General features: G+C 39.3%; 1 protein-coding gene across 2 annotated transcripts in view; it reads right to left on the bottom strand.

Annotated features, from left to right (window-relative positions):
- Window positions 1–14,156: 14,156 nt before the first annotated feature.
- The window catches only part of LOC100676133 (cytochrome P450 2C19-like), a 38,465-nt gene continuing 26,202 nt past the window's right edge, over window positions 14,157–26,419 (bottom strand). For both annotated transcript variants that reach the window (XM_064269555.1, XM_064269556.1), the window contains 2 exons: window positions 19,271–19,412; window positions 14,157–14,338 (listed from right to left, as the gene is read on the bottom strand). In XM_064269555.1, the coding sequence (XP_064125625.1) occupies window positions 14,157–14,338; window positions 19,271–19,412 (324 nt within the window). The remainder of the gene's footprint in view (window positions 14,339–19,270; window positions 19,413–26,419) is intronic.

Raw genomic sequence — 26,419 nt, 5'->3', positions numbered from 1 at the left:
ATAGAAAGTGAGCAACAAAAGAATCCATCAGGCACCCGAAGAAAACAAATAATAAAAATTAGAGCTGAACTAAATGAATTAGAGAACAGAAAAACAATTGAAAGAATTAACAAAGCCAAAAGCTGGTTCTTTGAAAAAATTAACAAAATTGATAAACCATTGGCTAGACTGACTAAAGAAATACAGGAAAGGAAACAAATAACCCGAATAAGAAACGAGAAGGACCACATCACAACAGAACCAAATGAAATCAAAAGAATCATATCAGATTACTACATAAAATTGTACTCTAACAAATTTGAAAACCTAGAAGAAATGGATAAATTCTTGGAACAACACTACTTACCTAAACTAACACATACAGAAGTAGAACAACTAAATAGACCCATAACAAAAAAAGAGATTGAAATGGTAATCAAAAAACTCCCAACAAAAAAAAGTCCTGGCCCAGATGGCTTCACTGCAGAGTTCTACCAAACCTTCAGAGAAGACTTAACACCATTACTATTGAAGGTATTTCAAAGTATAGAAAAAGACGGAATACTACCCAACTCATTCTATGAAGCCACCATCTCCCTGATACCAAAACCAGGTAAAGACATTACAAAAAAAGAAAATTTTAGACCTATATCCCTCATGAACATAGATGCAAAAATCCTTAATAAAATTCTAGCCAATAGAATCCAACAACACATCAAAAAAATAATTCACCCTGATCAAGTGGGATTTATACCAGGTATGCAAGGCTGGTTTAATATCAGAAAAACCATTAATGTAATCCATCACATAAATAAAACAAAAGACAAAAACCACATGATCTTATCAATTGATGCAGAAAAGGCATTTGACAAAGTCCAACACCCATTTATGATAAAAACTCTCACCAAAATAGGAATTGAAGGAAAATTCCTCAACATAATAAAGGGCATATATGCAAAGCCAACGGCCAATATCACTCTAAATGGAGAGAACCTGAAAGCATTTCCCTTGAGAACGGGAACCAGACAAGGATGCCCTTTATCACCGCTCTTATTCAACATCGTGTTGGAAGTCCTAGCCAGGGCAATTAGGCTAGACAAAGAAATAAAGGGTATTCAGATTGGTAAGGAGGAAGTAAAGCTATCACTATTTGCAGATGACATGATCGTATACATGGAAAACCCTAAGAAATCCTCCAGAAAACTACTGAAACTAATAGAAGAGTTTGGCAGAGTCTCAGGATATAAAATAAACATACAAAAATCACTTGGATTCCTCTACATCAACAAAAAGAACACCGAAGAGGAAATAACCAAATCAATACCATTCACAGTAGCCCCCAAGAAGATAAAATACTTAGGAATAAATCTTACCAAGGAAGTAAAAGACCTATACAAAGAAAACTATAAAACTCTGCTACAAGAAATTCAAAAGGACACGCTCAAATGGAAAAACATACCCTGCTCATGGATAGGAAGACTCAACATAGTAAAAATGTCTGTTCTACCAAAAGCCATTTATACATACAACGCACTTCCAATCCAAATACCAATGTCATACTTTAAGGGAATAGAGAAACAAATCACTAATTTCATATGGAAAGGAAAGAATCCCCGGATAAGCAAAACATTACTGAAAAAGAAGAAGAAAGTGGGAGGCCTCACCCTACCTGATTTCAGAACCTATTATATAGCTACAGTAGTCAAAACAGCCTGGTACTGGTACAACAACAGGCACATAGACCAATGGAACAGAATTGAGAATCCAGATATAAATCCATCCACGTATGAGCAGCTGATATTTGACAAAGGACCAGTGTCAGTCAATTGGGGAAATAATAGTCTTTTTAACAAATGGTGCTGGCATACCTGGATATCCATTTGCAAAAGAATGAAACAGGACCCATACCTCACACCATGCACAAAAACTAACTCCAAGTGGATCAAAGACCTAAACATAAAGACTAAAACGATAAAAATCTTGGAAGAAAAAATAGGATCTACCCTAGGAGCCCTAATACAGGGCATAAACAGAATACAAAACATTACCAAAAATGATGAAGAGAAACCCGATAACTGGGAGCTCCTAAAAATCAAACACCTATGCTCATCTAAAGACTTCACCAAAAGAGTAAAAAGACCACCTACAGACTGGGAAAGAATATTCAGCTATGACATCTCAGACCAGCGCCTGATCTCTAAAATCTACATGATTCTGTCAAAACTCAACCACAAAAAGACAAACAACCCAATCAAGAAGTGGGCAAAGGATATGAACACACATTTCACTAAAGAAGATATTCAGGCAGCCAACAGATACATGAGAAAATGCTCTCGATCATTAGTCATTAGAGAAATGCAAATTAAAACTACGATGAGATTCCATCTGACACCAACTAGACTGGCATTAATTCAAAAATCACAAAATAATAAATGTTGGAGAGGCTGCGGAGAGACTGGAACTCTCATACACTGCTGGTGGGATTGTAAAATGGTACAACCACTGTGGAAATCCATCTGGCGTTATCTTAAACAGTTAGAAATAGAACTACCATACAAACCAGAAATCCCACTCCTCGGAATATACCCTAAAAATACAAGACCCTTCACACAAACAGATATATGCACACCCATGTTTATTGCAGCTCTGTTTACAATAGCAAAAAGCTGGAAGCAACCAAGATGTCCATCAACGGACGAATGGGTAAATAAATTGTGGTATATTCACACAATGGAATACTACGCATCCATAAAGAACAGTGACGAATCTCTGAAACATTTCATAACATGGAGGAATCTGGAAGGCATTATGCTGAGCGAAATGAGTCAGAGGCAAAAGGACAAATATTGTATAAGACCACTATTATAAGATCTTGAGGAATAGAAAAAACGGAAAAGAACACATACTTTTGTGGTTACAAAGGGGGGAGGGAGGGAGGGAGGGAGGGAGAGGGCTTTTTATTGATCAATCTGTAGATGGGAACTGCTTTGGGTGAAGGGAAAGACAACACTCAAAACAAGGAAGGTCAGCCTAATTGGACAGGATTAAAAGTAAAGAGGTTTCCGAGATAAAATGAAAGCTTCAAAGGATAGCGAAGCAGGGGCTGGGGTCTGGGGAACTTGGTTTGAGAGGACTTCTAAATCAATGGGCAAAACAATTCTATTATGAAAACACTCTGCATCCCACTTTGAATTGTGGCACCTGGGGTCCTAAATGCCAACAAGCAGCCATCTAAAATACATTAATTGGTCTCAACCCACCGGGAGCAAAGGCAAAGGAAGAACACCAAGGTCACACGACAACTAAGAACCCAAGAGACAGAAAGGGCCACTTGAACCAGAGACCTGCAATATCCTGAGACCAGAAGAACAAGTTGGTGCCCGGCCACAATCGATGTCTGCCCTGTCAGGGAGCACAAGAGACAACTCCTGAGGGAGCAGGAGACCAATGGGATACAGACCCCAAATTCTCATTAAAAGACCACACCTAATGGTATGATTCCGACTAGAGGAATCCCAGAGACAATGCTCCCCAGAACTTCTGATGGCACAGGACAGGAACCAACCCCGAAGACAAATCATCAGGCATGAAAAGGACTGGTCAGTGGGGGGGAGAGAGATACTGATGAAGAGCGAGCTAATTAAATCAGGTGGACACGGGAGAGTGTGTTGGCAACTCTTGACTGGAGGGGGGATGGGAAGATAGAGAGAGATGGAAGAAGGTAAAATTGGCACGAAATGAGAGACTGTAAGGGCTGACTCAATAGGGGGAGAGCAAGTGGGAGAAGGGAGTAAGATGTATGTAAACCTACATGTGACAGACTGATTGGAATGGTAAATGTTCACTTGAAGCTTAATAAAAATTTAAAAAAAAAAAAAAAAAAAAAAGACAGGAAAGAAAAAAAACCAAAATGGATGTCAGAAAAAAACCCAAAACATGCTCGTAAACACAGAAAAGCTAAAGCAAACTGAAGAAATGATGAATTAAAGAGGTGAACAGAAGATTTCAAAGGGGAGCTGGAGAATACAAAGTAAAGTATTACAATAAAATATGAAATGATCTGGAGTTAGAAACCAAAAGTGGAAAACACTCGGCTGTTCTCAAGCTGAAAAAACTGAATTAAAAATTCCAGCCTTGAGATGTAATATAGAAGAATTCTATAGGCAAAACACTGAACAATGCAGGAAGCATCAAAAGAAGATGGAAGTACTCTGCAGAGTCACTATACCAAAAAGAATTGATCGATGTTCAACCATTACAGAAGGTAGCACATGATCAAGAGCTGATGGTACTGAAAGATGAACTCCAGGCTGCACTTGAAGGCATGAGCAAAAAACAAGTCTCCAGGAACTGATGGAATACCAACTGAGATGTTTCAACAAACAGATGCAATGCTGGAGCACTCACACTACTATCCAAAGAAATTTGGAAAACAGCGACCTGGCCAACCAAGAGCAAGCAATCCATATTTGTGCGCATTCCTCAGAAAGGTGATCCAAGAGAATGCAGAAATTATCAAAAAAAAATCATTAATATCATATCTAAGTAGAATTTTGCTGAATTCAAAAATGATTGCAGCAGTACTTCTACAGGGAATTGTCAGAAATTCAATAAGTCTTCAGAAAAGAACGTGGAACAAGGCATATCATTGTTGATGTCAGTTCTTGGCTGGAAGCAGACAATATCAGAAATATGTTTACCTGTTTTATTGACTACCCAAAGTCATTCAATTGTGTGGATCATAACAAATTATGGATAACATTGTAAAGAATGAGAATTTCAGAACAGTTTATTATGTTCATGTGGAACTTGTACAAAGAGCAAGAGGCAGTCACTCGAACAGAACAAAGGGATACTGCCTGAATTAAAATCAGAAAAGCAGCTCATCAGGCTTGTATCCTTCCATCATACTTATTCAATCTGTATGCTGAGCAAATAGCACGAGAAGCTGGACTATGTGAAGAAGAATGTGGCATCAGGATTGTAGGAAGACTCATTAACAACCTATGACATGCAAATAACACAACCTTGCTTGCTGAAAGTGAAGAGGACTTGAAGAACTTACTGATGAAGATCAAAGACCACAGCCTTCAGTATGGTTACACTTCAACATAAAGAAAACAAAAATCCTCACAACTGGACCAATGAGCAACATCATGATCAACGGAGAAAAGACTGAAGTTGTCCAGAATTTCATTTTACTTGGATCCACAATCAATGCCCCTGGGAGTGACAGTCAAGAAATCAAATGAAATGTTATACAGGGCAAATCTGCTGCAACATACCTCTTTAAAGAGTTAAAAAGCAAAGTTGCCACTTTGAGGACTAAGGTGCATCTGAACCAAGACATGGTATTTTAAATCACCTCATATGTGCATGAATGATGGACAATGAATAAGGGGAGACAGAAGAATTGATGCCTTTGAATTATGGTGTTGTTTTGTTGGTGGTGTTAAGTGCTGTCTAGTTGGTTTTAACTCATAGCAACCTTATATACAACAGAACAAAACACCACCCAATCCTGCCCCATCCTCACAATCTTTCTTATATTTGAGCAATTGCTGCAGCCACTATGCCATTCTATCTCCTTGAGGGTCTTCCTCTTTCACTGACTTTCTACTTAACCAAGCATAATGTCCTTCTCCAGGTACTGGTCCTTCCTGATAACATGTCCAAAGTATGTGAAATGAAGACTCTTCGTCCTTGCATCTAATGAGCATTCTGGCTATTCTTTTCCCAAGACAGATTTGTATATTTAATATTCTTCTCCAACACCGTAATTCAAAGGCACCAACTCTTCTTCAGTCTTCCTTATTCATTGTCCAGCTTTCACATGCATATGAGTCGATCAAAAACACCATGGCTTGGGTCAGATACACCATAGTCCTTAAAGTGATGTCTTTCCTTTTTAACACTTTAAAGAGGTCCTTTGCAGCAGATTTGCCCAATACAATGAGTCCTTTGATTTTTTTTTGACTGCTGCATCCATGGGCACTGATTGTGGATCCAAGTAAAATGAAATCCTTGACAATTTCAATATTTTCTCCATTTATCATGATGTTGCTTATCGGTCCTGTTGTGAGAATTTTTTTTTTTTTTACTGTACGTTGAGGTGTAATCCATACTGAAGGCTATGATCTTTGATCTTAATCAGTAAGTGCTTCAAGCCCTCTTCACTTTCAGCAAGTGAAGTTGTGACATCTGCATGCCACATTCTTCTTCATATAGTCCAGCTTCTCAGATTATTTGCCCAGCATACAGATTGAATAAGTTTGGTGAAAGGATACAACCCTGACACACAGCTTTCCTGACTTTAAACCATGCAGTACCCCCTTGTTCTCTTTGAACAATTGCCTCTTGGTCTAAGTACAGGTTCCTCAAGAGCACAGTTGTGGAATTCTCAATCTTCACAATGTTACTTATAATTTGTCAGGATCGGCACAGTTGAATACCATTGCACAGTCAATAAAACACAGATAAACATCTTTCTGGTATTCTCTGCTTTCAACCAGGATCCATCTGACATCAACAATATCCTTTGTTCCATGTCCTCTTCGCAATATGGCTTGAACTTCTGGCAGTTCCTTATACTTTCTTTCTTGTGTACTTGTTTTAATTGTCTTCAGCTTCAACTTGAACTTGCATAGGAGCAACTGGTGATCTGTTCTCCATTGACACTTCCCTGGTCGTTTCTATTATCAAGACCATATTTTCCAACTACAATCCTTCTTTGTTTCCAACTTTTGCATTCCAATCACCAGTAATTATCAATGCATCTTGATTGTATGTTTGATCAATTTCGGACTGCAAAAGTTGGTAAAAATATTCATTTTCTTCATCTTTGGCCTTAGTGGTTGGTGTGTAAATTTGAATAATAGTCGTATTAACTGGTCTTCCTTGTAGGCATATGGATATTATCCAGTCACTACAGTGTTGTACTTCAGGACAGATCTTGAAATGTTATAAAGGCATTGAATTTTCCTATAGGTTTTGGAGATTAGACCTTTGTTGGATATGTTATAGCCAAAAATTTTTTCCAGTCTGTAGAACTGCCCCCATAGAGTTTCCAAGGAGCTCCTGGTAGATTTGAACTGCCACCTTTTGGTTAGCAACTATAGCACTTAAACACTACACCACTAGGGTTTTCTCCAGTCTGTAGGTTCTCTTTTTACTCTTTTGGTCAAGTCTTTTGATGAGCGTAAGTGTTTCATTTTTAGAAGATCCCAGTTATCTAACTTATCTTCTGGTGTTTGTGTATTGTTAGTTATGGTTTGTATCCTATTTATGCCCTATGTTAGGGCCCCTACTGTTGATTCTATTTTTTCTTCCACATTCTTTATACTTTTTGGTTTTGTATTTAGGTCTTTGATCCATTTTTAACTAGTTTTTGTGTATAGTGTGAGGTATGAGTCCTGTTTCATTTTTTTACAAATGGACATACATTTTTGCTAGTACCATTTGTTAAAAAGACTGTCTTTTCTCCATTTAGTGGACTTCAGGCCTTTGTCAAATATCAGGTGACTGTAGGTGAAAGGATTTACATTGGGGCTCTCCATTCTGTTCCATTGGTCAATGTGTCTGTCTTTGTACAATACCAGGCTATTTTGACTACTTTAGCTGTGTAGAATGTTCTGAAGTCAGGTAATGCAAGGTCTCTTACTTTGTTTTTCTTCTTCAATAGTACTTTACTTATCCAGGTCCTCTTTGTTTTCCATATAAAGTTAACGATTCATTTTTCCATCTCATTAGAGAATGCTATTGGTATTTTGATCAGGATTGCATTGTATTTGTAGATTGCTTTGGGTAAAATTGACATTTTCACAATATTAAGTCTACCTATCCATGAGCATGGTATGTTTTTCCATTTATATAGGTCTCTCTTGGTTTCTTGCAGTAGTGTATTTTAGTTTAATTTGTATAGGTCTTTTATGTCCCTGATTAGATTTATTCCTAAGTATTTTATTTTTTAGGGGCTATCATAAATGGTATTGCTTTCCTGATTTTCTTTTCATAGTTCTCTTTATCGGTGTGTAGGAATTCAACTGGCTTTTGTATGTTTGTCTTGTATTGTGTCACTGTACCGAATCTTTCTACTAGTTCCAGAGTTTTCTGGTTAAGTCATTTAGATTCTCTATCTATAGCATCATATCATCTGTGAACAGGAATAGTTTTACTTCTTCCCTACCAGTTTGGGTGCCCTTTATTTCTTTTTCTTGCTTTATTGCTCCAGGTGGGACTTCCAGCACAATGTTAAACAGGAGTGGTGATAAAAGGCATCCTTGTCTTGTTCCTTTTCTCAGGGGGAATGTTTTCAACCTCTCCCTGTTGAGAATGATGTTGGCTGTTGGTTTTGTATAGATGCCCTTTATTATGTTGAGGAATTTCCCTTCTAATCCTATTTTATTGAGAGTTTTGTTTTTTTTTTTTAGGTCAGGAATGTGTATCAGACTTTATCGAATGCCTGTTCTGATTGAGATGATTGTGTGATACTTTTTCTTTGTTTTATTTATGTGGTGAGTTACATTGCTTGATTATCTAATGTTGAACTATCCTTGCAACACTTCTATGAATTCCACTTGGTCATGATGTATTATTTTTTTGATATGCTGTTGAGTTCTGTTGGGTAGAATTTTGTTGAAAATTTTTGCATCTATATATTACCACTCATCTGTAAGTTCATCCTACTGTGGTGGCTTGCATTTAGCTATGATGCTAGAAGCTATGCCACTAGTATTTCAAATACCAGCAGGGTCTCCCATGGTGGAGAGGTTTCAGCTGAGCTTCCAGACAAAGACAGACTAGGAAGAAGTACCTGGTGACCTACTTCTGAAAAAAAATTAGCCAGCGAAAATTTATTTTGGTGTGTATATATATCCCTGGTTGTGCAGTGGTTAAGAGCTTGCCTTTCAACAAAAAAGTTGGCAGTTCAAATCTACCAGCTGGTCCTTGGAAACACTATGAGGACATTGTATTCTGTCCTATAGGGTTGCTATGAGTCAGAGTGGACTCCACAGCAATGGGTTTAGTTGTATGTGTATGTATATATATGTGTGTGTATGAATATGTATACATATGTATATGAAAAGAAGAAACATTCATAACAATTACAGCCCTCACTGCTGCAACTGATCAAGCAGGTGTAGCTGCTATTTATAACAACTTTCTTCTACTATCCTTTCCATATTCCCTGGTTACCTGACCTCCATAAGCCCCTACTCTGACTGGTGGACCACGGTGGTTTTTTGGTTCTCTGAAATTAGTGTCAGTACATAGCCAGTGCCCAGTAATCCCCCAAAAGTCTGATTATTTTCTTTTCCCAAATGCATAATGTGATGGGTTATGCTTCAACTTGGCTAGGCTATGATGCCCAACAGTTTGGTCAAACACTAGTCTAGATGTAATAAAATATTGACATGTGATGAAATCGGTTGACCTAAAGTAAAACAAATGAGCCCCCATAATCTCTCTCCAGTCAGTTGAAAACCTTAAAATCAAATATGGAGTTTTTCCAAAGGAGTGTTCTGCTCCAGAAGATAGACAACTTGCCAGAATTTCAGTGACTTCTCCATCAACTGACGTACTGACCTACCAGTTCTGAGACCCAAGGCTGTCATATTTTCCAGTCTGAACTACAGATTTTGGACTTGCCAGTCCCCACAAGCACATGAGCCTATTCCTCAAATATCAATCTCTCAATATATAGATGGATGGATGGATGGATGGATGGATGGATGGATGGATGGATGGATGGATGGATGGATACTGGGCCTATTTCTCTAGAAAATTCTGACTTTGACACACAGTCACTCTGATAAAAGGCTGTAGATCCTTTTGGAAAATCCTGGGAGAAAGATTAATGGTATACGTTATTGGCAGTATAGTGGCACTCTTCCTCAATGGACCTGGCCTTCCATTCACCCAAGGCATTCTGGGTGTATAAGCTGCCTCAAGTCTGGGTATGAATTGAAGGGACTTGACAACCTCTTTTAGTGATTCAAGGCAGACTTCTGTTCACTCAATCTAGAACTCTTCCATTTATAAAAATTAAGTATTTAGTAAGTACACTGCCTATCTATTTCTCTTTTATGGAGACTATAATCAACCCTGGTGGCGTAGTGGTTAAGTGCTAAGACTTCTAACCAAGAGATTGGCTGTTCGACTCCACCAGCCACTGCTTGGAAGCTCTATGGGACAGTTCTATCCTGTCCTGTGTGGTCACTATGAGTTGGAATCAACTCAACAGCAATGAGTTATGATCAACCACAGGTCTCTGTGAGTCATACTACTCTGATTACTGCTTTGACTCCTCTGTCCATTATGGTAACCACACATACCTTGTCTTTAGTGATTAAGTGCAGCTCCCTGTGCCCTGCCACCCAGGATTCAATTATCCCCATTGCACTTAAGGATTCCCAGTTCAGAGGCAGCACTCCCACTGTAAATTCTTACCTACTAAAAAGAGCTACCACAGAGCTCTTTAAGGATACTTGGACTCTTCTCTCCTATTTATTCCTCAAAGTCATGATGAAAGATGTGTCTTCTGAACTCTCTGGGGTTGGACGGGCAGGTCTAAACTCGTGAGCTATGAAATCAAATATAGAATCTCAGCTTAGCGGACCCATATCAATAAATTCTCTATGATCTGATTTTATGTTCCACCCACCACTATCCCACATCCTTAATATCCATTCTCACACCTATTCTCTAGATTTCTTTCTGTATGGATTGGAGTAATCATGCCATTTTTTGAAGTATAGAACACCTACTCACAGGTCATACTCTGTACCTCACTGTTTTAGGCCTGATAGGCCTTGAGTCCAGTTATAGTTCAGAAGCCAAGACAGGTGGTTGAGTGGGTTCTGAGAAGAATCAGCAGTGTCTTGCCGAGAAACTACCTGAGAGGTGGGCATTAGAGGTTCTTATCGAAAATCAGGATTAAGGTCTTCAGACAGGAGTGTAAGAGCTGTTTCTACTGGCAAAGAAGCCACATCAGAATTCTGGGGCTCAGTGTCTCTAGGTTCATCAGGGTCTGCCCATATGTCTCCATTCCAATCTTTAAGACCCCATTCCTTTCCAATCAGTGCCCTTACTTGAATACAAGACACCCTGCGAGGCTTGAAAATCAATTTGCATTATAATTCAGTCACTCACAGGATGATACTCTGGGTTTTGTTTTCTGAAACCTCACCCTTGTAACTATAGGAGATAAGGTTTCTTTCAGAGAAGACATAGAAAATTTCGAGTCATTTATGTGGCAATGGTGCAGGGAATTTGAAGCCCACAGATCATCCTGTTACTTCTCCACTATCTTCAAAGCAGTTATACAGCAACCACCCAATTTCAGGATACTCATTAGAGTCACACAAATTTTGTAAGGTATCTGTGGTAGGTAAGGCTGTGTGTCAACTTGGCTAGGCCATGATTCTCAGTGATTTGGCAGTTAAGATGTAGTTTGGCAATTGTATAATGATGGAATCACCTTCATGATGAGATCTGATATAATGTGATCACCTCCATGATGGAATCTGCCCTGAATAGCCAATCGGTTGAAAGAGAGTTTCCTTAGGTGTGTAACCTGAACCCGTTATAGGTGGACTTCTACTACCAAGGCCGACATGGCTACAGCACTGCTGAGTGCCCAGACTTCCAGCAACAGAGACCAACACTGAGACCCCAATATGGCACCATTCATCAAGGTGATCAACCAGCAACCTTGGACCACTTTCAGCATGGAAAGTGCAGTGTTTTGTTCTTACTGGAATAGACATTTCCTCTGGATATGGATTTGCCTTCCCTGCACACAATGCTTCTGCCAAAACTACCATCCCCAGACTTACAGAAAGTTTTATGCACCATCATGGTATACCACACAACATCTCCTCAGATCAAAAAACTCGCTTCACAGCAAATGAAGTGCAACATGGGCCCATGCTCATGGAATCCACTGATTTTACCATCTTCCCCATCATTCTGAAGCAGCTGGTTTGATAGAATGATGCAATGGCCCTCTAAAGACACAATTATGATGCCAGCTAAGTGGCAATACCTTGCAGGGTTGGGGCAATGTTCTCCAGGAGGCTGTATATGCTCTAAACCAGCATCCGATATATGGTGCTGTTTCCCCATAGCCAGGATTCATGGGTCTAGGAATCAGAGGGTGGAAATGGGAGTGGCACCACTCATTATTACCCTTAGTGACCTACTCACAAAAGTTTTGCATCCTATACCCAAGACCCTATGCTCTGTGGGTCTAGAAGTCTTTGTTCCAAAGGGAGGAATGCTCCCACCTCTAGACACTTCACTGATTCCATTGAACTGGAAGTTAAGAATGCTACCTGGCCACTTTGGGCTCCTTATGCCTCTGGATCAACAAACAAAGAAGGGAGTTACCACACTGGCTGGTGTGATTGATTCTGATTACTGAGAGAAAATCAGATTGATATTACATAATGGAGGTAAAGAAGAGCATGTCTGGAATGTAGGAGATCCCTTAGGATGTCTCTTAGTATTAACATGCCCTGATTATTAAAAAAAAAAAAAAAAAAATTTTTTTTTTCTGATTATAGTCAATGAAAAACTACATCAACTTAATTTTGACATGACTACTAATGGCCCAGACCCTTCAAGAATGAAAGTTTGAATCCTCCACCAGGCATAGAACCACAACCAGCTGAGGTGCTTGCTGAGGGTAAAGGGAATACGGAATGGATGGTGGAAAAAGGTAGTTCTAAATACTAAGCACGGCCACATGACCAATTGCAGAAATGACTACTATAATTGTTATAAGTGTTTCTTCCTCATATGTGTGCATCAAATATTTTTGTTTTTCTTCACATAAAATTTAAGGTGGTTAGTATGTTTTGGTAGTGCTCATGTTAGTTACGTCATGTTACACGTGAGTGTGGCTTTATAATTGTCTTTATTCAAAGATTATGTATGGTTTAAGGAGATGTGTAGAGGTGACAAGTTGACAAGTGGTGGACTGTAATTGTTAAGGTTGTGTGTCAATTTGGCTGGGCCATGATTTTCAGTTGTCTGGCAATTATGATGTAGTTTGGCTGGAGTACAATGATGTAGTCACTTCCATGATGATAATCTGATATAATGTGATTCCTTCCATGATGGGATCTGCATGAGTAGCCAATCAGTTGAAAGGGAGTTTCCTTGGGGGGTGTGGCCTACATCCAACATAAGTGGACTTTCTGGCAAGGCTTATGGGCTTTTGCTCGACTGGATCCTGTAGCTGGTTCTTGTACATCTGGGCTCCAATTCTTGGGATTTGAGCTAGCAGTTTACCTGACAGTCTTGGGATTTGTCAGCCTCCACAGTCTGTGAACAAGAGGTCTGTTATCTGACCTGCCCATCTTGAGTTCACCAGCCCCTACAGCTATATAAGTCAGGAGAAGACTCCAGCCTGACCCACTGACTTGGGACTTTACAGCCTCTATAACTGCGTGAGCCTTTTCCTTGATATAACTCTCCCAATAGATAGATAGACGGATATATAGATAGATGCTTCACTGGGTTTGCTTCTCTAGAGAACCCAGCCTAAGACAGTATCAAATACATGGTGGTCCAGAACCTTGCTTCCTATAAGTATTATATTAGGAATATAAAATGGTGATATTTTGCCTATCTGTACTGCCACAACTGATCATGAAATATTAGTGCCCATTTTATTACTTGAGGAATCCCTGGTGGTGTACTTAAGTACACAGCTATTAACGAAAAGGTTGGCACTTCTAATTCACCCAGTGGAGCCTCAGAAGAAAGGCCTGGGGACCTACTTCTGAAAATCAGCCAATTGCAAACCCTATGGATCACAGTTCTACTCTGACACACCTGGGGTCACCATGAGTCAGAAATGACTTGATAGCAACAGGAAAAAAAAACATTCTTTGCTCTGTTTCAGAGTGATAACACAGTAATAATTCAGTTGCAGAAGCATTAAGCCTTAGTGACCAATAGAAATATTACAGAATATGGAGAAAAGGAGATAAATTTATGCCATGAAACACAGAAAAGTCCCCTTAATAGAGTGAATTTTCACTGGATCCTGAATGAATAGGGGATGTGGAGAAGGGAGTTCAGAGAAAGTGCTGGGAAGGAGCTAACGATGCCCCAGTGGAGGGGATTCGCAGGTGACAGCACAGGAGCAGTCAGAAGGCCTTCCTTCTTTAGACAGGAATGAAGCAGAGCTGATACAAGGGTGGCAGAGAGGCAAATCCATTGACCACTGGGGTGGTGTCAATGTGTTTTGGGTCCACCAGAGACTTCAAGGTAAATTTCTGTAAAATGGTGGTCAGGAATAAAAATATTTCCATGCGGGCCAAGCCTTCTCCCAGGCAAATTCGTTTTCCTGAAAATAATGAACACAGAGGTTAGATACTCCTTGGACACTATGTTTCTTATCTGGTACAGACAGAATATGCAGTAATTATTTGATGAATAATTACATATATGGATGGCGTGAAGGAAGGATAGATGGAAGGATGCTTATATAGATAGATGGACGGGAGGATGAACAAACTTGCTATCCAACTAATTAATGCCTTATCTTAAAAAAGGCGTTCATTCAATAAATACTTATTTTGAACTCTATACCAGCTTGAACTGCTATTTTGACATCGCAATTTTCCATCAGTCTTTTCCTATAAACATACCTACATTGCTTGCCCAAGAATATTAAAAGGAGAAGTTCTGAGAAGAGGGGGCTCATATATCTGTGTTTCCGTCTGTACCTCTGACATAAATTCAGTCAAAGATTATTTTTCCCTCATGTAATTTCAAAAGCACATTCTAAATGTGCCTCTCCCACACAACTTTAAATGGCTCCCTGAGACTGTCTTGTAAAGTTAGAGGATGTCAGACATCACCCCCACACTGTTTTTACAGATGTAGTTTGGCAGTAGCATAATGATGTCATCAGCTCCAAGAGATTTGATGTAATGGGATCACTTCCATGATGGGATCTGCTGTGAGTAGCCAATCAGTTGAAAGGGAATTTCCTTGAGGTGTGGCTTGCATCCAATATAGGTAGACTTTCTGGCAAGGCTAGTTCTGGATCCTACAGATAGCTCCTGTTCCTCTGACCTCCAGTTCTTGAGACTTAAGCTACCAGCATACTTGCTGTCTTGACTGCCTAGCTTAGGATTCATCAGTCTTTACAACCTGTAAGCCAGGAGAAGCCTCCAGTCTGACCTGTGGTCTTGGGATTTTCTAGCCTCTACAATTGCATGAGCCATTTCCTTGATATAAATATATATATATGTATATATATATCCCCCACACGTCTGTCAATTTGTGGTACTGTGGGGGCTTGCCTGTTGCTATGATGCTGGAAGCTATGCCACCGGTATTCAGATATCAACAGGGTCACCCATGGAGGATATATTTCAGCTGAGCTTCCAGACTAAGACAGAATAGGAAGAAGGACCCAACAGTCCAGTTCTGAAAAGCATTAGCCGGTGAAAACCTTATGAATAGCAGCAGAACATTGTCCGATATTGTGCTGGAAGATGAGCCCCCAGGTTGGAAGGCACTCAAAAGATGACTGGGGAAGAGCTACCTTCTCAAAGTAGAGTCGAACTTAATGACGTGGATGCAGTAAAGCTTTCAGGATCTTCATTTGCTGATGTGGCACAACTCAAAATGAGAAGAAACATCCATTAATAATCAGAACCTGGAACGTATGAAGTATGATTCTCGCAAAATTGGAAATCATCAAAAATGAAATGAAATGCATAAACATCAATATCCTAGACATTAGTGAGCTGAAATGGACTGGTATTGGCCATTTTGAATTGGACAGTCATATAGTCTACTATGCTGGGAATGATAACTCGAAGAGGAATAGTGTTGCATTCATGGTCAAAAAGAACGTTTCAAGATCTATCCTGAAGCACAATGCTGTCAGTGATAGGACAATATCCATATGCCTACAAGGAAGACCAGTTAATTCGGCTATTATTCAAATTTACACACCAACCACTAGGGCCAAAGATGAAGAAATAAAAGATTTTTATCAGCTGCTGCAGTCTGAAATTGATCAAACATGCGATCAAGATGCATTGATAATTACTGGTGGTTGGAATGCAAAAGTTGGAAACAAAGAAAAAGGATCAATAGTTGGAAAATATGGCCTTGGTGATAGAAACAATGCCGGAGATTGAATGATAGAATGTTGCAAGACCAATGACTTCTTCCTTGCAAATACCTTCTTTCACCAACATAAACGGCGACTATACACATGGACCTCACCAAATGGAACACACAGAAATCAAATTGGCCACATCTGTGGAAAGAGATGATGGAAAAGCTCAATACATCAGTCAGAACGAGGCCAGGGGCTGACTGTGGAACAGACCATCAACTGCTCATATGCAAGTTCAAGCTGAAACTGAAGAAAATCAGAGCAAGTCCATGAGAGCCAAAATACGACCTTGAGTATATTCCACCTGAATTTAGAGACCATCTCAAGAACAGATTTGACCCATTGAACACTAGTGACCAAAGACCAGAAGAGTTGTGGAATGACATCAAGGACATCATACATGAAGAAAGCAAGAGGTCATTGAAAAGACAGGAAAGAAAGAAAAGACCAAGATGGATGTCAGAGAGACTCTGAAACATGCCCTCAAACGTCAAGCAGCTAAAGCAAAGGGAAGAATTGATGAAGTAAAAGAACTGAACAGAAGATTTCAAAGGACATCTCAAGAAGACAAAGTACTATAATGACATGTGCAAAGAGCTGGCAATGGAAAACCAAAAGGAAGAACACGCTCAGCATTTCTCAAGCTGAAAGGACTGAACAAAAAATTCAAGCTTCGAGTTGCAATAGTGAAGGATTCTGTGAGGAAAATATTAAATGATGCAGGAAGCATCAAAAGAAGATGGGAGGAATACACAGAGTCATTATATCAAAAGGAAGTAGTCGATGTTCAACCATTTCAAGAGGTGGCATAAGATCAGGAACTGATGGTACTGAAGGAAGAAGTCCAAGCTGCTCTGAAGGCATTGGCGAAAAACAAGGCTCCAGGAATTGTTGGAATATCAATTGAGATGTTTCAACAAACAGATGCAGCGCTGGAGGTGCTCACTCCTCTATGCCAAGAAATATGCAAGACAGCTTCCTGGCCAACTGACTGCAAGAGATCCATATTTATGCCTATTCCCAAGAAAGGTGATCCAACCAAATGTGGAAATTATAGAACAATATCATTAATATCACATGCAAGCAAAATTCTGCTGAAGATCATTCAAAAATGGCTGCAGCAGTATATCGACAGGGAACTGTCAGAAATTCAGGCCGGTTTCAGAAGAGGACATGGAACCAGGGATACCATTGCTGATGGCAGATGGATCCTGGCTGAAAGCAGAGAATACCAGAAGGATGTTTACCTGTGTTTTATTGACTATGCAAAGGCATTCAACTGTGTGGATCATAACAAATTATGGATAACATTGCGAAGAACGGGAATTCCAGAACACTTCATTATGCTCATGAGGAACCTTTACATAGATCAAGAGGCAGCTTTTCAGACAGAACAAGGGGATAGTGATTAATTTAAAGTCAGGAAAGGTGTGGGTCAGGGTTGTATTCTTTCACCATACCTATTTAATCTGTATACTGAGCAAATAATACAAGAAGCTGGACTATATGAAGAAGAACGGGGGATCAGGATTGAAGGAAGACTCATTAACAACCTGTGTTATGCAGATGACACAACCTTGCTGGCTGAAAGTGAAGAGGACTTGAAGCACTTACTAATGAAGATCAAAGACCACAGCCTTCAGTAAGGATTACACCTCAACATAAAGAAAACAAAAATCCTCACAACTGGACCAATGAGCAACATCATGATAAACAGAGAAAAGATTGAAATTGTCAAGGATTTCATCTTACTTGGATCCACAATCAACAGCCATGGAAGCAGCAGTCAAGAAATCAAAAGACGCATTGCATTGGGCAAATCTGCTGCAAAGGACCTCTTCAAAGTGTTGAAGAGCAAAGATGTCACCCTGAAGACTAAGGTGTGCCTGACCCAAGCCACGGTGTTTTCAATCATATCATATGCATGTGAAAGCTGGACAATGAATAAGGAAGACCACGGAAGAATTGATGCCTTTGAATTGTGGTGTTGGCAAAGAATATTGAATATACCATGGACTGCCAAAGGAATGAACAAATCTGTCTTAAAAGAAGTACAACCTGAATGCTCCTTAGAACCGAGGATGGCAAGACTGCTTCTTACATACTTTGGCTATGTTGTCAGGAGGAATCAGTCCCTGGAGAAGGACATCATGCTTGGCAGAGTACAGGGTCAGCGGAAAAGAGGAAGACCCTCAACAATGTGGATTGACACAGTGGTTGCAACAATGAGCTCAAGCATAACAACGATTGTAAGGTTGGCTCAGGACCGGGCAGTGTTTCATTCTGTTGTGCATAGGGTCACTATGAGTCAGAAATGACTCAATGGCACCTAACAACAACTATATATATATATATACATTTATATCATATATGTATATGACCTGTTGGCTTTGCTTCTCTAGAGAACCCAGCCTAATAAATATACTAACCACAATTTAGAAAAAAAAAAAAACCCTTTTCTGTCTCTTCTTTCTTGGCTCCCTGACCCTGTGAGGTGCCTTACATTTCATTGCTTCTATTAAAATGTTGCTTATTCTGTTTTATACCTTACTGTGAGGTATGTGAGAGCAGGAAGTAGATGGCTTCCCCACTTTATCCCCTGAGCAGCCTGTGATTACCTCTCTCACAGCTTTAATCATATTGGATTATAATGATCTTTTTACTCATTTTCTACCCAAACTGGGGAGCGAGTGAGGCCCTTGTGTGCCCATTCTGTGTTTATGGATATTTGTATCCTTAGAACTCAGCCTGGGGTTGGTGCAGGGCCCACACAGAAAACAATAAAGTTGTGGCTTTAGATGCCTTTTTCAAGAAAGGTACTGGCAGTCTAAACGAGTTTCACCTTGTAGGAGGTGCTATCGGGTAGCTCAGTGATGTACCCTCAGACATAATTCAATCAGCTCATTTCCTAGTTTTCTCTCTCTGGAAGAACTGGGTCACATTCCCAAAGACTCGCTACTCTGGCCCAATAATGAGAATTTTTCATGAATGGGAAAGCACATGGCATTGGAAGTGGTGTTGGTGATCATGTACAAGCAGCATTTCTACTAGCCCCAGACTAGGCACCACACAAGTCCCAACTGATCTCATACAGGTATCCTGTTCCCTGAATTACAGATGCATATAAATTTCTATTACCTGCTGAGAACGCCATAAAGTAGTCACTCTTCATAAAGTTGCCACTCGCATCCAGAAAGTGACCAGGGTCGAACATCTCTGGGTTGGAGAATTCTTTTTTGTCATATAGCACGGAAGACAATGATGTCAATATGGTCATGCCCTGGAAGGAATAGACTTCAATGAACTTAGTTATAAAGAAGTCATGGAGTTGGTAGAAATGTTGAACATCACTTAGTCTAATGTCTTTGAGCTACAGATGAGGAAACCATGTCGAAAGAAAGGCAGTTATATTTCCACCCAGATATTCAAAGTAACAAACAGAGATGGGTTTGTTTATGTCTGAGGGTAATAATATTGCAAAAGTGGGCTCCAATAACATTGAAAGTACTGGTATCTGGGTGCCAGACCTTCTGAATATGTTTCAAATATCGTATATGAAATTTGTCAGCGACTCACTGCCCCCTAAATATTCTTATCCTCAGAATATTACCAATCAATTTTTAAGAAAATTGTCATACATTTCCCCATAATAAATTTTATTCTCTATTCTGAAAAAAGCTCCAGAGATAAAGAGTTATGGTTGACTATAAGTTATTCCATTTATGTCACATTTAATTATATAGGATTCTTAAAAAGGCAAAACTTTAGGGACAGACAAAACCATAGGTAGTAGGTGTGAATTGGCAGCAATAGGTGCATGACAGAACTTTTGGGGGGAACAGTGATTGAAATGTTTTATATCTTGCTTGTAGTGGTGGTTACATAACTGGCAAAGCTCATTGGACAGTAACATAAAGGGGTGAGTTTTATTTTATGTAATTTATATCTTGATTTAAAAATAGAATATAGCAAGACACAAAAGCACTGTCTTAGTTATCTAGTGCTGCTATGACAGAAATACCACAAGTGGATGACTTTAACAAACAGAAGTTTATTCTTTCACAGCCTAGTAGGCTAGAAGTCCAAATTCAGGGAGCCAGTTCCAGGAGAAGGCTTTCTCCCTCTGTCAGCTCTGAAGGAAGGTCCTTGTCATCAGTCTTCCCCTGGTCTAGGAGCTCTCAGCCCAGGTATCTTGGGTCCAAAGGACAGGCTCTTCTCCTGGCACTACTTTCTTGGTGATACGAGGTTCCCCTGTCTCTCTGCTCACTTTTGCCTTTTATATTTCAAAAGAGATTTATTTAAGACACAGCCTAATCTTGTAGATTTGAGTTCTGCCTTATTAGTATAACTGGCTCTAATCCTGGCTCCTTAACATCACAGAGGTAGGATTTACAATGCATAGGAAAATCAGGTCAGATGACAAAATGGACAGTCACCTAATGGTGGGAATCACAGCCTAGCCAAGTTGACACATATTTTGGGGGGACACAATTAATCCATAACAAGCACATATATTGAAAAGTAAGACTCAAATGCATCTAACCAAAGAATCTCATTTAGATTTTCTATAGACAACAATTTCCACCAATTGGTTATATGTCCTTCCAGAAATATGCCCTTCCCAAAATATTCTATGCATAGCAGATAAACCTATATACACTTATGTCATTTCTCAATTTCCTCTTTCCTTTACACAAATGACAAACCCTCTACTGCATATTGATTTTTTTAGTTATTAAATAATTTGTATATTGTCCTATACAAAAACACCTGCCTTATTCCTGCTGCACAATATGAACGAACCATTTCACTTCTGGTGAATATTCACATAGTTTGTAATATTCCTTTATTCAAGTAATTATGTAATGAAAACAACTTAGACATTCTTCCATTTGCACATGGAGTAGATACCAAGAATTTGAGTTTTTGCATTGAAAGATATTACATTTTATATTTTAATAGATTGTCTTCCAAATAGATGTACTAATTTATAATCCAGCCACCAGTGCATGCAAGTACTCATCTACAAGTATCCTCACCAACACAATGTTTTTTCAGCCTCTGTCTTCATCAATTTGATGGATGAAAATGGTATCATAGGTCAGCTTGCATTTTGCACATATTACCTGGGTTAATTCTTGCAACATCCTACTACGGCAGATAAGGTAGGTATTATCAACAGGTTGCAAATGAAAAAACTGAGGCTTAAAAAGGGTTATGAAATTTACCCAAGGTATAGTGTAGCTATGAGTCGAAATCGACTCTATCACAGTGAGCGGTAGTGTGATACCTAAGAGTAGCAGAGCCAGAGTTCCTACTGAGTTCCTCCTGACTCTCGCGCCACGGTCCCTTGCACTTCTGAATACTTACTTGAGTCTTCCATTCTCAGGACACATTTGGCAAGAAGGCTGTACCTGATTCATAGAAAAGCCAAAGGGGGAAAAATCCCCTCTCCACTCAGGTGACACTCTCATCCACCCTCTACCCTAAACATGTGACTATGATTCTCATTATGTATTTTCCTGGCTGGGAAATAGATATCTGAAAACCAAAAAGAGGAATAATCTGGGTACATGAAAAACAAATGTCCATTCTGCAACTCAGAGGAAGTAAGTCATCCTTCCCTGAAGTTGCTTGTACCAACCTTCTCACAATTATGGGTAAGGACACAATTTTAGCCTCTCCTTGCTTTTCTGTTTCAGCCCATAACATATGAACATTTGCCTTCTTGGAGTTATAAGTACACAAGGTCTTGTCTGAAATCCCAGGAGACATAGGTGTTTTCAAGTTCAGAATTGTTTTTACCTATGTGTTTCCAAGTTCAGAATTGTTTGACTTGTTAGAAAGGGATTATGATGTATTTGCTGTAGAATTTTTGTAATCCCAATAGAGTGTGGATATATATACACACTGATATTTTTTAAGAAAATATTTGAATATTTACACAAAGTGAGGCAAATAAGGAAAATAAATAGGTTCACTTCAGTTCAAGTCTGGTTTGGCCAAAAAATTCAGTTGCATCAAACTCATCTTTTAAAAAAATTTGCGGAGCTTTTAGTATTGTAGAATAAGGATGAGGGACTTCTAACCACTGTTATTAATATTTAAATCTCAAACAATTAAAGGTAAAAAGTTAAAGTTTCAGATCCTTAGTTACATTAATCATATTCCAAGTAGTCAAGCACATGTGCCTACTGGCTACTGTATTGTACAACACACATAAAAGACATTCCTACTGCAGAAAGTTCTATGTGTATGGCTGTTTTAAACTAGTTCTCAACAAATCAGAGCCCATGGGAGGGCCAAATTCCACCTGTTATCTGTTTTTTTGTTGTTTATTCATTTTTTAAGAATTATTCAGGAGGTGGAGCCAAGATGGCAGAATAAACAGATGCTTCCGGTGAGCCCTCTTTATAACAAAGACCCCAAAAAACTAGTCAAAAGAGAATATTTGTGACAAGCTGGGAGCCCTGAGCTTCAAACGCAAGCGTAGAAAACGAACTGAGGGACAGGGGAGGAAGAGGCAGATTCCACCCACCAAGGTGCTTTAGGAATAGAGACACACCTACCTTACTGACACTTGGCGGAAGCCTGTCAGCATCCTGCCCCCCCCCCGGAGTGTGAACCCCAGCTGCTACTAGACTCTGGTGCATACAACTGTCACCACTACTCTAGATGGATAGGTGACAGTCTGCATCACACAGTTGATGACCCAAAATCAGATTCCACTCAAGAATAGTGAATGGACTCTTAGGCTTATATATCTGGTAACAGCCCAAACCAGCTGGTAATAGGACATAAGTGACTCAAGGGCTACAACAATCAACACAGCGTAATCTAGTAGCCCAGCTAAGTATATTGAAAGAAAACAAAATAAGATAAGACTCAGTGAGCAAATATAGAATAAATCACTACAATATCTTAGTGGTGGCTCAGAGACCGCAGCCGATATCAAACCACATAAAGAAGCAGACTATGATTGCTTCTAAAACTCCCCAAACTAAAGAATCAAAATCTTTCCCAGATGAAGATACAATCCTGGAATTGCCAGATGCAGAATATAAAAAACTAATTTACAGAATGCTTCAAGACATCAGGGTTGACCTCAGAAATGAAATAAGGCAATCTACAGAAAAAGCCAAGGAACACACTGATAAAGCAGTTGAAGAACTCAAAAAGATTATTCAAGGAGGAACCTGGAAGGCATTATGCTGAGCGAAATTAGTCAGAGGCAAAAGGACAAATATTGTATAACACCACTATTATAAGATCTTGAGAAATAGTAAACCTGAGAAGAACACATACTTTTGTGGTTATGAGGGGGGGAGGGAGGGAGCGTGGGAGAGGGTTTTTTTATTGATTAATCAGTAGATAAGAACTGCTTTAGGTGAAGGGAAAGACAACACTCAATACATGGAAGGTCAGCTCAGTTGGACTGGACCAAAAGCAGAGAAGTTTCTGGGATAAAATGAATGCTTCAAAGGTCAGCGGAGCAAGTGCGGGGGTCTGGGGAACATGGTTTGAGGGGACTTCTAAGTCAATTGGCAAAATAATTCTATTATGAAATCATTCTGCATCCCACTTTGAAATGTGGTGTCTGGGGTCTTAAATGCTAACAAGCGGCCATCTAAGATGCATCAATTGGTCTCAACCCACCTGGAGCAAAGGAAAATGAAGAACACCAAGGCCACACGACAACTAAGAGCCCAAGAGACAGAAAGGGCCACATGAACTAGAGACCTACATCATCCTGAGACCAGAAGAACTAGTTGGTGCCCGGCCACAATCGATGACTGCCCTGACAGGGAGCACAGCAGAGGACCCCTGAGGGAGCAGGAGATCAGTGGGATACAGACCCCAAATTCTCATAAAAAGACCAAACTTAATGGTCTGACTGAGACTAGAGGAATCCCGGCAGCCATGCTCCCCAGACCTTCTGTTGACACAGGACAGGAACCATCCCCGAAGACAACTCATCAGACATGAAAGGGACTGGTCAGCGGGTGGGAGAGAGACGCTGATGAAGAGTGAGCTAATTATATCAGGTAGACACTTGAGATTGTGTTGGCAACTCTTGTCTGGAGGAGGGATGGGAGGATAGAGAGAGAGGGAAGCCGGCAAAATTGTCAAGAAAGGAGAGACTGAAAGGGCTGACTCAAGAGGGAGAGAGCAAGTGGGAGTAGGGAGTGAGATGTATGTAAACTTATATGTGACAGACTGATTGGATTTGTAAACATTCACTTGAAGCTTAATAAAAGTTATTTAAAAAAAGAAGATTATTCAAGAACATAGTGGAAAAATTAATAAGTTGCAAGAATCCATAGAGAGACAGCATTCAGAAATCCAAAACGTTAACAATAAAATTATAGAATTAGACAACGCAATAGGAATTCACAGGAGCAGACTCGAGCAATTGGAATGCAGAGTGGGAGATCCGGAGGACCAGGGAATTGACACCAATATAGCTGAAAAAAATCAGATAAAAGAATTTAACAAAATGAAGAAACCCTAAGAATCATGTGGGACTCTATCAAGAAGAATAACTTGCATGCAATTGGAGTCCCAGAACAGGGAGGGATAACAGAAAACACAGAGAGAATAGTTGAAGATCTGTTGGCAGAAAACTTCCCTGACATCATGAAAGATGAAAGGATATCTATCTAAGATGCTCATCGAACCCCATTTAAAATTGATCCAAAAAGAAAATCACCAAGACATATTATCATCAAACTTGCCAAAACCAAAGATAAAGAGAAAATTTTAAAAGCAGCCAGGGAGAAAAGAAAGGTCTCCTACAAAGGAGAATCAATAAGAGTAAGTTCAGACTACTCAGCAGAAACCATGCAGGCAAGAAGGCAATGGGATGACATATATAGAGCACTGAAGGAGAAAAAGTGCCAACCAAGGATCCTATATCCAGGAAAACTCTCTCTAAAATATGAAGGTGAAATTAAAACATTTACAGATAAACACAAGCTTAGAGAATTTGCAAAAACCAAACCAAAGCTACAAGAAATGCTAAAGGAAATTGTTTGGTCAGAAAATCAATAATATCAGATAACAGCACAACACAAGGTCACAGAATAGAACATCCTGATATCAACACAAATAGGGAAATCACAAAAACAAATTAAGGTTAATTTTTAAAAGAAAAAAACGCTCAAAACAGGGAATCCTTGAAGTCAATATGTAAAAGATCACAATAATCAAAAAGAGGGACTAAATACAGATGGCACAGAACTGCCATATGGAGAGGGATACAAGGCGATATAGGACAATACAAGTTAGGTTTTTACTTAAAAAATAGGGGTAAATATTAAGATAACCACAAAGAGGTATAACAACTCCATAACTCAAAATAAAAACCAAGAAAAACATAACGACTCAGCAAACATAAAAGTCAAATTCTATGAAAATGAGGAACACACAATTTACAAAGAAAAACGTCTCAGCAAGCAAAAGTAAGTGGAAAAATGAAATTGTCAACAACACTCATAAAAAGGCATCAAAATGACAGCACTAAACACATACTTATCTATAATTACGCTGAATGTAAATGGACTAAACACACCAATAAAGAGACAGAGAGTCTCAGACTGGATAAAGAAACACGATCCGTCTATATGCTGCCTCCAAGAGACACACCTTAGACTTAGAGACACAAACAAACTAAAATTCAAAGGATGGAAAAAATATATCAAGCAAACAATAAGCAAAAAAGAGGAGGAGTAGCAATATTAATTTCTGACAAAATAGACTTAAGAACACTAAAAATGATTAAAGGGACAATTGACCAGGAAGATATAGCCATATCAAATATTTATGCACCCAATGACAGGGCTGCAAGACACATAAAACAAATTTGAACAGAATGGAAAAGTGAGATAGACACCTCCACAATTATAGCAGGAGACTTCAACACACCACTTTCGGAGAAGGACAGAACATCCAGTAAGAAGCTCAACAGAGACACAGAAGACCTAATTGCTACAATCAACGAACTTGACCTCATTGACTTATACCGAACACTCCACCCAACTGCTGCAAAGTATACTTTTTTTTCTAGTGCACATGGAACATTCTCTAGAATAGACCACATATTAGGTCATAAAACAAACCTTTGCAGAATCCAAAACATTGAAATATTACAAAGCATCTTCTCAGACCATAAGGCCATAAAAGTGGAAATCAATAACAGAAAAACTAGGGAAAAGAAATCAAATACTTGGAAACAACAATACTCTGCTCAAAAAAGACTGGGTTATAGAAGACATTAAGGAGGGGATA

Source organism: Loxodonta africana, chromosome 16 (genome assembly GCF_030014295.1).
Source record: "Loxodonta africana isolate mLoxAfr1 chromosome 16, mLoxAfr1.hap2, whole genome shotgun sequence".
NCBI lineage: Eukaryota > Metazoa > Chordata > Mammalia > Proboscidea > Elephantidae > Loxodonta > Loxodonta africana.
Note: the sequence above shows the minus strand (reverse complement) of the source record. Positions and strands in the feature narration are given on the sequence as shown.